This window comes from Schistocerca americana, chromosome 4 (genome assembly GCF_021461395.2).
Source record: "Schistocerca americana isolate TAMUIC-IGC-003095 chromosome 4, iqSchAmer2.1, whole genome shotgun sequence".
In the NCBI taxonomy this organism is placed as follows: domain Eukaryota; kingdom Metazoa; phylum Arthropoda; class Insecta; order Orthoptera; family Acrididae; genus Schistocerca; species Schistocerca americana.
The window spans coordinates 548,828,890-548,843,240 of record NC_060122.1 but is presented as its reverse complement, the minus strand read 5'-3'; the positions used below and the strand labels follow the sequence as shown (position 1 = coordinate 548,843,240).

Here is a 14,351-nt window from a genome sequence, read left to right as displayed (position 1 = left end):
TGTATTTAATAAACAACCATAGTGAACCTGACAATTAATTTTTAAAAGAAGCTCTGTCTTTGTAACACAGATGCTCTGATGTTTTAAATATATTTTAACAGACAATAGGGACAGTTAAGTACCACATTTATAGTTCTGAATAAATTTCCACATGAAACAGCCATACATTACAAAGACAAATATAATGTATATTGTTTATCAAATATGAACTGAGCCATTTATTAAAGCAACCACATATATTTTAATGAAATAAACATTTATTCATTTAGGTGCTGTTCTGTTCAGGTAATTTGATAAGCGCTCCTCACAGAAACAGCATGTAAGAGTGAAAGTGGTACAGTAGAAATTCAATAACATTTTTGACAGTTACATTCTTTGGCCACATTTATAGATTTATTCAGTGTAAGTGAATAATAACAAACAAATAAATATTTTAATAATATATTGATTATAATCCCTGGTTTAATCCATAGAGTCTCTTTCACAAATGCACAGTAAGAAATTACATAACCCAGCCTCTCAATGATTTTTGTACTTAGAGGATAACAAGAACAATAAGATAGGAGCAGCTACATTCACTTCCCAACCATGTTTAAAATTACTTGTACAGCAAGTCTCCACACCAGTACATCTATTCCAACAGCTTAGAGTAATACTCAGTATTAAACAACTACAGTTTTCTTGTTTGAACACATTATGTGATTGAATCTCTTTGTAGGACAAGCAAGCAAAGTCTAACATTTTCGACACTTCGTGATATGATCGGTTGGTTTACAGTAACTTACCCCAAGAAAGAGCTAGAGCCCACCCTTCCCACCCTATTCCTCAGATTTTATATTTATAAATATTTTATTTTTCAGTAATCATAATTATTATTTTAACATTTCTATTAATAAATATTTACAACTACACAACATCAAATATACAGTATATATATACTTTTCTTTAGAGAGGAATTGATATCTAGCAGATATTAAAATGCACAAAATGCATAGCCCTGCTAATCTTATACAATTATGATATGTTTCCATGCACAACAAACGTGAGCATTGTGTTCTTTATAAACACCTTGAAATAATAAATTAATTTTCAAAGAAAAAATCCAGGTCTGAGGTGTATAGGTATAGGAAATATAGGCCTATAGCTGCACCTAACAATAAAAATAGACTGTGTTGGGAGCATAGCTCTATTGCACCAGCACTAACCATTGAGCAAGAAGAGGAGAGAGAGCACAGTCGTGATAGTCAGCATTCCGTACCAGCAAGTTCATTTCTGGCACACTCACTGTGATCACTTCTAACTTGCTTCCACTTCTCGAAAAAGTTGAAGATAGAGTACAGTAGATGAGTGATAAAAAGATTTCCAAATATTATTAAGAAATTATTTAACAATCTCACTTGTATGAACATGAAAAATGAATTAAAATAAACACACACAATGTGCATGACTTCCAACTGCCCAATCACAGTGAGTATCTATCACAAAAGTGCCTCGAATGGAGGAAGAGGCCAGAAAACCTGGAAAAAAAGGAATAAATTATGAGATAGCGTTTGAAAAAGTAAATGCTTTTGTTATAATTTTAATTCATTACAATATAATATAAAATATGTCTACGATAAGGTAGCACCACATCAATAATAAGCACTTTCATTCATAGGAAAACAATTTTATTTAAATAATTTTGAAAACAACAACAATTAAAACCAAAGCTGCAACAATTAACCATACCACCATATGGATGGAAGATAGGCAGGCAAGAAACAATAAAATCAAAATGTGTCGTTTATGGAGGAGGGTAGATTTTACCTTTGGATGTACTGTACAACATTCTGACATAAACAACCGAGATGAAGTAGTGGTTTTCCACATTTATTACTGTGGATATATAAACCATCTAGTCCACTCTTACATGTAATGAAATGAGGAGATTTTGCCTGATGCTTCTGAAAATATTGGATTAATGCTCACACTTCTTGTCACCAACAAGAATGTCAGTGACTGATATATTGGACAGATCGATTCATTTAAATGCTGAGACAAGACTAATTCTTACAAGGTAACAATTAAAATAGATTATTAAAACAGGAAGGATACAAATCAAAGACCTTGATTATGACAGGAATGAGAAAAAAAAATCATGGTTATAGTGAAAAAAAATTGAAGCAAAATGTTTAACCAATTGTCGTGAAGGGTATGTACTGTTATGGATGACTGTTTCTGTAAAGTTTCTAACCTACATAGAAACCAGTTGCTGTACGTAAAAAACTGAGCAGGACTGAATACCACATCCTGTTGTGTAGTGTTGGTAAATACTAGTGTCCAAATCTTGGATTAAATATTTACTGTCTGCTTTGAAAGTTTCTAAAAGTTTTGGGTCTGCAACTGATTTGACATAACCTCAACAGGTCGTCTGAAGAGCTCTTTAAAAACAAAAAAAAAAAAACAAACCACTGAATATTCGTGTGGTGTCAAACTGAAGCACTTTCACTTGATTGTAAGTTGTACAAGATTGTTTGTGAGATGATGAAGACTTCGTATCATCAATTTTCCTGATAATTATTTATATGTTGAACACTTCAGAATGTGCTTAATATAAAAAAGTAATGTCTATAGTGAAAGAAAGTAAACATTGACACCTCAGATGGAGCAGCAAAGGCCATACTATTCACAGATGACACTAGTGTGATAATGGGTGTACCAAAGCAAATGCTCCAAACTACTGATTAAGTAATAAAGAATATCCATACTTGGCTCATTGCAAACCGGTTGACACTAAATGTAAATGAAACAAATTATATGCACTTTGGGAAAATATGTCAAGATGTAATTCTTGATTTGTTGTTGGGTGACAAGGCCATAGACAGAATGGCATTAACAAAATTGCTGGGGATTCATGTGGATAAAATTTTAATTTTAAGCTGGCTGAAGTGGCCGTGCGGTTCTAGGCGCTGCAGTCTGGAACCGCGAGACCGCTATGGTCACAGGTTCGAATCCTGCCTCGGGCATTGATGTGTGTGATGTCCTTAGGTCAGTTAGGTTTAACTAGTTCTAAGTTCTAGGGGACTAATGACCCCAGAAGTTGAGTCCCATAATGCTCAGAGCCATTTGAACCATTTTTTAATTTTCATGACCATGTAATGTAACTTGTGCAGAAACTTAACTCAGCCTGTTTTACTCTTAGAATTATTGCAAATGTTTGTACTGCAGAGGGTGCCAGGGTGGCATATTTTGATTACTTTCAGTCTCTTGCATCATACAGAATAATATTTTGGGGTTCCACCACTTGCTGTCTAAAACAAATCTTTCTGTTACAGAAGAGAGCTATCCGAATAATAACACACAGTCATCCGCAGACACAATGCAAACTCTTATTCAACAAGCTTAAAGTCCCAAGAATACCTTCCTTATATATCTATACAAATGTGTTTTTTATGTTAGGGCCACCTCGCAGATTTTCAGACAAATGCCGACTTGCATAACTACAATACCCAAAATAGCACAGCACTCCATATTCAGCGAACAAAAAGAACAGACACACAAACGCATGTGAGCCATGTTGGTATAAAACTCTACAACAGACTGCCAGCCAACATCAGAAAGTTAGTAGATGAAAACAAATTTAAAGTAGAATTTAAAGAATTTTTACTTGAACAGTGTTTTTACTCGGTAAATGACTATTTAGGAAAATAAATAATTCTTATAATGTTTATATCAAGGTAAAACTGAAAACACTGTCTTTCATCCCCTAAGGTTTCTGTTAATTTTGTATATCTGATGGATAGCTGTTGAGTGTGGTAAAATCTTTACTGAATTATTGTAGTGAATATAAGGGCTTCCTGTTTAGGAAAGACAGAAGCAAAGCTTTAGAGCAAACAAACTATGCAGTTACAACTCTGTTAGTATACATGTGTAAAAAGTTGTATTACTGTGTCTTGTATGACCAAGTATTATTCATTGTACAGTTTTTTGTACAATTTTGTATGTTTTATTCTTTGTACTACTTAATATAAAATGTTGTATGATCCTTTTCCATAAATTGTTTACCATAAATTGATGTACTTTTGGACAACATCCATACAATATTTATTGTCTATGGATGGATAAATGAATAAATATAAATAAATACTATCTGAGGTCTCGGCCAATATCCGGTCAGCCACACTTTCAAATATGTGCATCGCCAGTTACACCGTTGCATTTCCTAGAGCTGCCAACATGGCACTGCCACAAATGATTACACAGCTGCCAATGACATGCAAGCATCCTTTCTCCAGAACTCCAGTGGCAGGTGTTCTTAAGTTTGAATATTCATGGACTGAGCCCATTTTGTGTGTTTGCCAGTTGAATAACATGTACAGACTTTCATCGTGGCCAGGGCTCAACCTCTTCAGAATAGATACTCTATTGAAGAGTGACAGATTTATAAATCTTTTGTATCTGTGTATATTTATAAATTCAAATCTACTGTTAGCAATTGACACTGCAAATACAGCAACAAAGTTATGTATTATTTGTACTATTTGATATCAGATGTAGAATAAATTAATATCTAAATTCTCTGTTCATGAACATCGCTCCTGTATCCCCTAAAGAACCACGCAGCATGCAAAGGATGTCATAACACTATACTGTTGAAGTGCCAAAGGATCAGGCCTGACTGAGGAACAACATCGGTAAATGTGATCTGCCCTGTGCCATTTTTTGGATGCTTTCAAATCCAGAGAGGAGGGACCAAGTGGTCCCTGATAAAACACCCTGGGGATCATCTATCAATTAACAGTTTCTGTATATGGAATTAGGGAGGAAGTGGAGAGGAAGCTGCAAAATGACATCATTGAACCTTTAGAGAATCCTTGGTTCTCTCATTTTGTCATTGTGAAGAAGGACAGCACACACTGTTTCTGTGTGACTACTGATGACTGGACAGAACCACGAAAAAAGATCTTGACCCATTGTCATGCACTGATCACACCCTAGATTCTTTGGAAGAGGCAAAGTATTTCTCAGTCACTGATATGGAGATGGGCTACACTTATACACCAACACATATACTCCATTATGGTATTTGTGTTTAATAACGAGAGTGAATTTAGGATGAACTCAGCAATTCATGATCACAACACTAGAAGTAGAAATAATTTATGTATAAACCATGCATCCCTCTCCAGGGTTCAGAATGGAGTTTCATTTTATGGTGCAAAAATCTGTAATGGATTACTGCTGGACACCAAATAGGAAACAAAGTCCTCCAAATATTTTTAAATATTTGGGGACTTTCAATTTTCTGTCTGATATCCAGCAGCATCCCAATACAAATAAAGTGAAAGAATATCTCATTATCCATTCCTTCTATAATTTATCAAAATATTTGGAGTCAGGAATGTAAATATCATGCAAGCATAATATCTGTATTACATAGATCCTGATTTGTAACTATATAGACAGCTGATGACAGGTTTGTCTAAAGTTACATAAATGCAGTGTTTAAAGTATCAGTTGAAAACAGCAGCTGGGTAGAGTTGGAGGAGAAGCAGAGACTTTTTTAAAAGTGGCTTTTTCTCTTGTAACATGCATATATAAAGTAGTTTAGAAGTAACTGTCAGTTTGATGAGTAGATCAGTGCTAGTAGTAATTTATTGTTAGTATACTTCACAGAGGTAGCGAGTTATGGTAACTTTTGCCTGTTGATGTAGAATTCAACTTTTTCTACTCCCCTGAAGCCTTTCCATGACTGGATTTATGGCACACAATTTATGAATGAATGAATGGATACATACAGTGTCTCCCTTGTTTCAAGTACCTTGTGTTGTCTTGTTTCATTTATTGCACAATGCTTTTATGACATTAACTGAATTTTCTTTTGGTACTTGACAAAACATGACAACAATATTAAATAGGAAACTCATATTTCAGAACCACAGCAAAGTGTTTCCTAATATTAGAATACTTTTACTTATGTCATATCTTTCTCAGATTTCCATTTCTCCTCATTACCCTGAATGACAGTAGCAATAAAGTGCAAGATGACCTAACATACTTCTTAATATGAGATTGTGTTTCCTGATTTTTCCCTTTATTATTTCTACTTGGGTTTTGTAGATAGTGTTAGGTATTTTCTTATCTCTGTACTTTATCTGCGCTCTTACCAGGTTTTCAAAATACATTTACCACTTTACACTGTTATAAGACCAAAATTGATATGCTGATCTTTGCCCACAAATTCCATGTAGGTACCCTATTTTATTTTCAATTTTTTAAAAATCTATTTCATATGTTCCGAGCACCAAGCCACAATTACCACCTTGGTTCATTTACTTTTTATAAAGCAAGTTTAGAAGTATGAATTGCTAGACTGTTGTCTCTTGTATGTGAACAAATGAATAATACCATCAGTTGTGTATCTGTACTTATCATTCATTTAATTGTGGCCAGTTTTGGTGGTCCATTCCACCATTGTCAGGACCATAGATACAGTAAAAAATGCAGCATCTTAATATCGATATTAATTATTATGGAATGATTTATGTTAATTATGCTGCACCAAATGATATTACCTCTGTTTGTGTTACCAGCAAAACCCTAGATGCGTAATGAAACATGTGTAGTTCACTTAGACTAATTGAATCATATAGCAGAAACATCCAAATAGGACAGAAAAAATATATTAATGCAATGTTGCATCTAACTGTTTATGACATTCTGCACACTTCATCCAGTACTATGTTTTCACTAAGAGCCACCGGCATTGAATTAACATATTTTGCGGTAACCTGTTACTTCTGGAGTCACAGTTTTACATTTCATTGTACAGATAGGACTCCTTACCCAATTCATTTTTTGCCTATTCTGTTCAAAGTGGGAGTAATGTCTCAGTTAGTCACGTGTAACACTGCATTAACATATTGTATCTATCCTATTTGGATGTTTCTACTATATAACTCAAACAATGGAAACTCCAGGTAGGAGCATCAACAATGTAGAAAAGACAGATTGCTACTTACATTAAAGATAACACACTAAGCATCGGACAGGCTCAGTTAAAACCCAGTTACACATAAGCCTTTGGCCTCAGCCTTCATTGGAAAAAGAGAAACATGCACCATTCATTCACACAAGCAAGCACACCTCACACACACATGACTGCCAACTCCAGCAGCTCAGGCCAGAATGTCCAAGCTGCTGGAGTTTGCAGTCATGTGTGCGTGAGGCTTGCCTGCTTGTTTGAATGAATGATGTCTGTTTTTCTTTTTCCAATGAAGGTTTAGGCTGAAAGCTTTATGGTAAATAACAATCTGTAATTTGTCTTGTCATACACTACTATTTAATTCAATTTGTCTAACTGAATTATACATGTTTCATTACGTATATGTACCTTACTCAATATATGAGACAGGCAGCTCCTACCGAGCAGTTCATCTATTGTTTTACCCATTTGGATTTCAACAATAAATATGAATGTTACAGTGGAACAGGATTTGTAATTATGCTCCTTTTAAGGTTTTAGGACTTTGCTGGTAACACTAAAATATGTAATTTTATTTGGATCAGTATAGTATTAGCTAACACAAGTCTGTCCCATAATACACTGTACAAAATAATTAAAGGATCACTTATTCAGAACCCCATAATTGGCCTCCATTGTGGCACAGAAGTTTTAAATTTGTCTCAGAGGTGCCTACAAACTTCCTCTATAATGCTGAAAAATTATGGAGCCCTATGACATTATCCTTGGGTTCAGTGATACTTCAAACAGTAATGTACCAGCACATGTGAAAAAGAGGCCAGAGCTCAGAAGTTCATATGAGGTGTAAGGTGGGTTCATGATGTCATACTGGTACCAAAATTCACCACAATTCTGCCCAGTGTCACTGTGGATGTGTCACAGAATGCGAAGGTCATCACAAATTTCGCCCTGCCTTTTGATGCCTCTGCAATGGAGGTCACCCAGCATTGATATTATGCAGTTGTCTTGAAAGTGGCCAAGGAAAATATTTCAAACACACCACTGCTCAGAATCAACATGAGACCACTTCAGTGTAGCATCTATCATAGTCAGAAAAGGTGTAAATACAACAAAAAAATAAACTCAGCCACAAGGATGCTTAGTTCTGAGGAGCATTCTTGAACAACAACTTAAAGCAACATGTAATACACAGTAATGAAATGACCTTACTATTAACAATGTCTTCAAAATATAATGAAATGTGACTGAGAACAAGTTTGTTTTGGAAGAAGTAGAGAGTAAAATTAAGGAGAAAAGGACAACAACTAAAAATGAAATGTATAAAAAATGTAAATTCAATACAAACCATAAAGTTAGAAAATATATCTGGTGTCAGAAATGTACTGAAAGTAGAAGCAATGAAATCATACCTTCTACTGTAGATCCTCCTCACATTTTGGAATGTCAAATATCTCTGCAAAGAGGGGAGGCAGCCTCAGTTTTGTCCAGTTGAGGCGAAACCATTCGAGGTGTGTTGAATGTTTAACACCAAGATTTCTTAGTTCTGGCAGCTTCACAAGCAGACTTGCAAACAACTGTGGATCACTTGCATGATTTCGCCCAATCTGGAAAAACATAAAAATAATAATCAATAAAAATAGAAATAACCTCATTTTATATGATGTTATTAAAAATATTTTCTCAATCAGTATATCAAATGTTTAAAAGATTTACAGTACTACTTTTCCAAGCCTTTTCCTTCTGCTGCCTTTCTCTGAATATTTAATTTGTCTGCTCCACAAAATTGAGGTTCATAAAAATCACATGTTTAGCAGATGGAGAAAATTGAGCACTGGAGTTGTGTCAATCACAACATAAAACAATTTAAAGGCTACCTGACATTGTCAGCAGGGGAATGATTTCTTACTACGAAAAATATAATCTACTTTTTAGAGAAGTTTTATTTGCCCAGACTGCAGTATTTACATGTATAGACTACTAGTTTTGGCAAACTTTAATTGCCATAGAAGTGTTGCATGGCTGCTTTCACAACTTAGGAGTGCAGAAAAACATTGAAATAAAGTGTGGCCAACATTGGGAACAGCCTTGAGAGTGAAATTGTGAGAAGGATGCCAGTTCCCGAGTCACACACCAGCTCACGCAAGACAGAGAATTTCCACACTGTACTGGAAGGCTCGGTCAGCAATGTCAAGAGGAGAAACATGTTTGAGGAGTCTTTGAGCTGGGATATGGATGAGGAATGAAGGATAAGTTGGTGTGACAGTACAGAAGCAAGAGAACACAGGGCTCTTCCATCCATTACCAACATCTGCCTTCTGACACCGTGAGAATATTGATTTGGCTATGGCAACACACAGTTATCTGTCAATGCAGACATTGCTCTGGACCCTTAATAGCTGCGGATCACCAAGCAGAGTGGCCGACTCACATTGCACAGCTCTGAGGCGACGCATCATCTCCACCCAATGCCTGCCAGTATCACTACCACATAACAAATGTATTTGAAGAATGGTGAGATCATTCATTCCCCTTCCTTCCCCTTACTAACGGATTTGTGTACATGCCATGTCAAACTGGCCCTGAGATTTGCTTTTTTACCTTGTGTGTGTGTAAAAGTTATTGAAATAAATGCAGTCATTTCATGTTTTATTCCTCTAAACAATCTGTTCCATTGCTTATCAATCCCCTAATTTCATAACCTTTTGCATTTGATTTCATTTAGTTATTGATATCACTTAATTATTGGCTCTCAACATGGCACAATCTCTTTAGTCATCTGCATGTCATTTCATGTCAGAGAAAGAGAATAATTCTCAGTTCACTATACTATGTACTGCAGTGTTACCTAATCATTTTGTTGTTTTGTTTTGTTGTAGGGTGCAAAAAGTTACCTAATCATGAATGTATAGGACTCAACTCACTGGAACCAATGCACCAGTTAGCGTGAGTATAGCTGCCATCAGATGTCAATACGCTCAGTATTAGTAACACCTTATGTACCAAGTGTATTTTATCAGTAACTGTTGTGAATGTTTACCACAGTTATGTTTTTATTACTTGATGGGTAATACTACACTGGTGTTGGTTCCAGTGAATTGAGCTCATATGTTCATGACTAGATGACAGTGTTCTATATAGAGCGGCACAATGTTTGATTTATGCAGATGATCTGAAGATATCAATTAAAATTTTCTGAAACTAGTAGTCCACATATGTAAGGAGTGCAGTCTGGGCAAATAAAACTTCTCTAACAAGAAGATTACATTTTTTTAAAACAGGGTAAAACAGCAAATTTTAAACATATAGGTTGCTAATAACCATATAGTGGAAGCGTTGAATTGCACATAGGCACTTTAATCAGGCCACAGTGACCAGAGGTAGTGGCCATGTATGTGTGAATTGTGCTTTAGCGAATGTGAGTGTGCTTTCTATCTCTGAAGTAGGACATTTTTGTCCAAAAGATTAAATGTTCAGCAGTCTTTTCATTGTGCCTGTCTCCTTTATGTGGTGAACAACAATGTATCCTTTTCATAATATGTTGTTATTTCATCATGGACTTATGTATAAAACATTTTTCAAAATTAAAGCTTTCTGTAGAATTACACTACATTAGCAAAAAGAAGAGCAGTGAGAAAAGAATGCTGTGAATCAAAGTGTCATAGTCTTCTCTTATAATTGTTATAAGCAAAATGCAGAAGCTGCTGATCTATTTCTAAGCTTATTTTCTTTGTGAGGTCGGTCTCTCTCTCTCTCTCTGTCTCTCTCTCTCTCTCTCTCTCTCTCTCTCTCTCTCTCTCTTTCTCTCTCTTGGAAAGATTAAAATTTACTCATACCTGGACTTTGAGGGCATCAATAAGCCGGTCTTGGTGGTGCTCAACTGCTTTGATATCAGTTATACCAGTGCGATCAGCAGTTAGGAGCACTACGGCTGAAAACAGCCCAAGCTCTGTATCATTTAGAGCAAGCGCATTGAATGTCGATGCAAAATGAAATACTGAGGTAACGAAGTCAACCTGTAGAAGGGGCACAGTCACATGAGATACATTTACTATGATAAACATTCACTATATTGTAGACAGGGTACAGGACAAAATTGTTCTTTACAGTAAAATCTATATAAACTGAGGATGACATGAAAATTGAAGTGTTCAAATGAATGTGGTACAATATCTTTTTTAAAGAAACAGTAGCAGAAGGCAAAATGAAGAAGGTGGTTAAAAAACAGAGGAGGGGGCCAAAAGAGAAAGATATAGGTTTATGACTCACTCACTATGCATTCTATTGAGCAAAAAATGTGATTTTGAGACTTATGAAATTTTCTGCCCATACATCTGTAATTGGATACAGTGAACATGTATGTATTACTGTCTACATTTGTTAGTACAGTGTTGTGGAATGAACAAGTTAGATGTTGAGAACCTGAATAAGTTCTTCTAACTCAGGATTTTTCCAGCAGTAATCATGTTATATCAGTGTGGAGGTTTCTGAACTAAATACTTGGCTACAAAACTGGAAGTTTTGTTCTCAGTTGTAAATAAATAGTTGCAGAAAATGCTGTACAATATGGCATGTACAACTAGATTTAACAAAAGTGATAAAAATTTCTAGCAAATTATGTAAAACAGAATTTTTCACATTTGTTTGCTTTGGTAACATAATTTACCATAGGAAGAACAAAGAGTTATTATTGATCAAGTAACATACTGAATACAATTTACACATCTTGCAGCTATAATATTATAACACTAATTGGCATAGGTTTCCTTGTGTACAAACATATCACTATTGTCACTTTTTTGAGAAAATACTGAATTAGTAATGCACTTGGTTGATAGTATGTTTTCATGTTTGTGACTGAAATGATAATTGCATTTTCTGCTCAATATTTTGGCAACTAGCCTAATTATTGTAATTATTTGTACTCAGAGAAACTGAAGAAGATGACTAGTTTGTTTATCAAAATACTATAGCCAAAATACAGTCATCAATTCAGAATCCTGAAAGTATACCTCAGGTCAATCATATAAAGAAAACCCCTAAAAATTCATAATGTATTTTATGTTAATTAAGTGAATTTATAGTAGCATTTTAACATTTTATGGTCATTAATATTTCAAATGTCTGCTGCACACAGCTTTAGTAAGTAAACAAAAATTGTAGATAAGACAATATACAATATTGCAAGCTTTGGTGTATCTATAACATATTTTTTGTGCCACTGATGAACATTTATGGATTTAGGCGTACACTGAGTGAGTATTTTATCATGTTTCATAAGTAGGATGAGAGAAAATAGTACGGTTTCACAGAAGTCATATATTTTTGTTGTCTGTATAATAGGATCTTCATTATGCAATCTGTCATGCTGAGTAACTTATGCTATAACACAAAATAAAATATGTAAACTAAAAAAGCTTATTATAAACATTAAATATTGAAAAAATTTAACTTATTTAAACATATGACCCGAACAGGCCATATTTAAAAAAATATTATGTTTGATGATGATGATGATGATCTCGTCAACATCATCAAACATAATATTTTTTTAAATATAGCCTGTTTGGGTCATATGTATATTCTACCCACATTTTCATGGTTCCTTTAATCACAGTTAACAGAACTGTATTCTGCCTGTATTGAATCCCACTAAACAGCTCTGTGGACATTAAGTTAAAATGTAGAAACTGATACTGAGATGTGATTTATTTCATTAAATTTAAATAACGAAATCTGACATTTGTGAACTGAAGGAAAGTGAGGTGTTTTAGCATTGAGTCAAGAAATCAGTATTAGCTCTTTGTGTTATCAGCTATCTCTACAATCATACAGACCTTAATAGTGATTTACTTCTCAACATGATTGCTCAACGTAAATATGTCACCATGATATATACTATAATGGTTTAAAACTATGACGGAAAGGAATGAATGAATGTACAGGTAACTGCAGAGGAAGAGTTGAAAGCCCAGAGGAACATCAAGAGGGAAAAATGAAAAAGAAATGAGAACAGTGAGCTGAATTTTAGTAGCAGATAACAAAGTCAACTGTATTCTTCTTTGTGTCTTGTTACTGACAGATGCATGTAAAAGTTTCCATAACATGGAGATCATTTTACTTACATCATACATCACTTCCATCTGCTGCTTAGTAATGTATGTTCCATCTGAGAAGGTGAGTGAAGAGTCAGATGTTAGCCGAGAAACGTGAGTTAACCATATTTCAAAGAAACCAACTTTGATAAGTATTAGCTGATCATCTTGACTCAGATCACAGAAACCTGCACACACAACAGTATTTTAATTAGTATCAAATATTACATATTTCATTCATAATCCAGTAACCTGTTTTAAATAATAAATAATCATATTTTATCAGAGATTACTGTGAGACAGTAAATTAGCTCAAAATGGGACTAGTGAAGAAAAAAGTGGTGGGAATTAAGTCTGTAAATATCATTTAGTGGTACTGATCAATGTTCATTCCTTACCAACAATATGTATCAACAACAGGCATTGTTATATCAGTTTGTTACTGTCATACATCACAAACACATTCAGCCCCTCTGGTGCATGGCATTCTTCAATGGTCAGAAATTAAGGAAAGTCATGCTGCACTCTTGGTTGCCAACAGTTTGCAAAAAGTCTGAGAGCTGATCAATTCATTGTCATCTATTCCAAGGAGTTCAAGGGTACCTCTCCAATTACTCATTTATAGTTATTGTTGAATCTTGTGAATAAATATACACTTATTGTTATAGATTGTTTCAGCTAATATGGCACAGGATCATAGCAATAATGAAATTGTATGCTATCAAGTGGTAAAAAACTGAGACTGTCAGTGTGAAAAATGCTAACATGCTTATTGAAAAATGTGGGAAAATGGTCACGTTGGAAATATTCCTGCTCCTTGGTACTGCACCATTTCATGACAGTTCAGTGAAATGACTAACAATCCCTGTCTCCTTATTTTAATCATAAGGGTAACTATAATCATAATGGAAGTTTTGACTGTGTCAAGAAGAATACCATTTTGCTTTGTACAAGTGTTATTGTGATGAAGATGCAGGTGTAATGCATGCTGCCAAATAAAGTTATATGCAGTATGAAAATAATACAAACATGAAAATGTGAACACAGTATTCCTCAGAAATTATCTTCAGCAGTAAATGTTATGTTACTGGATGGTCGGTCAGTTACATACACTCAATAGCCTAGTACTATAAACTAGATTTTATCATGCTGTGAACTGCTAGAATAAACATTAGTAGAATTTAACAAGTTGGTTTTGTATATGGGCAAATATATCTAATACTGAATGTGATTACAGCCTCTCATACCAGTGAACAAAAACATAAAATTCAGAGATCAGAAACACTTCAAGAACA

At 34.6% G+C, this 14,351-nt stretch overlaps 1 protein-coding gene across 1 annotated transcript in view; it reads right to left on the bottom strand.

Annotated features, from left to right (window-relative positions):
- Positions 1-959: 959 nt before the first annotated feature.
- LOC124613606 (ecdysone-induced protein 78C) overlaps positions 960-14,351 on the bottom strand; it is a 212,750-nt gene continuing 199,358 nt past the window's right edge. The window contains exons 6-9 of the mRNA XM_047142320.1: positions 13,087-13,244; positions 10,798-10,977; positions 8,374-8,568; positions 960-1,517 (exon numbers count right to left, since the gene is read on the bottom strand). Coding sequence (XP_046998276.1) covers positions 8,377-8,568; positions 10,798-10,977; positions 13,087-13,244 — 530 coding nt within the window. The 3' untranslated portion in view covers positions 960-1,517; positions 8,374-8,376. The remainder of the gene's footprint in view (positions 1,518-8,373; positions 8,569-10,797; positions 10,978-13,086; positions 13,245-14,351) is intronic.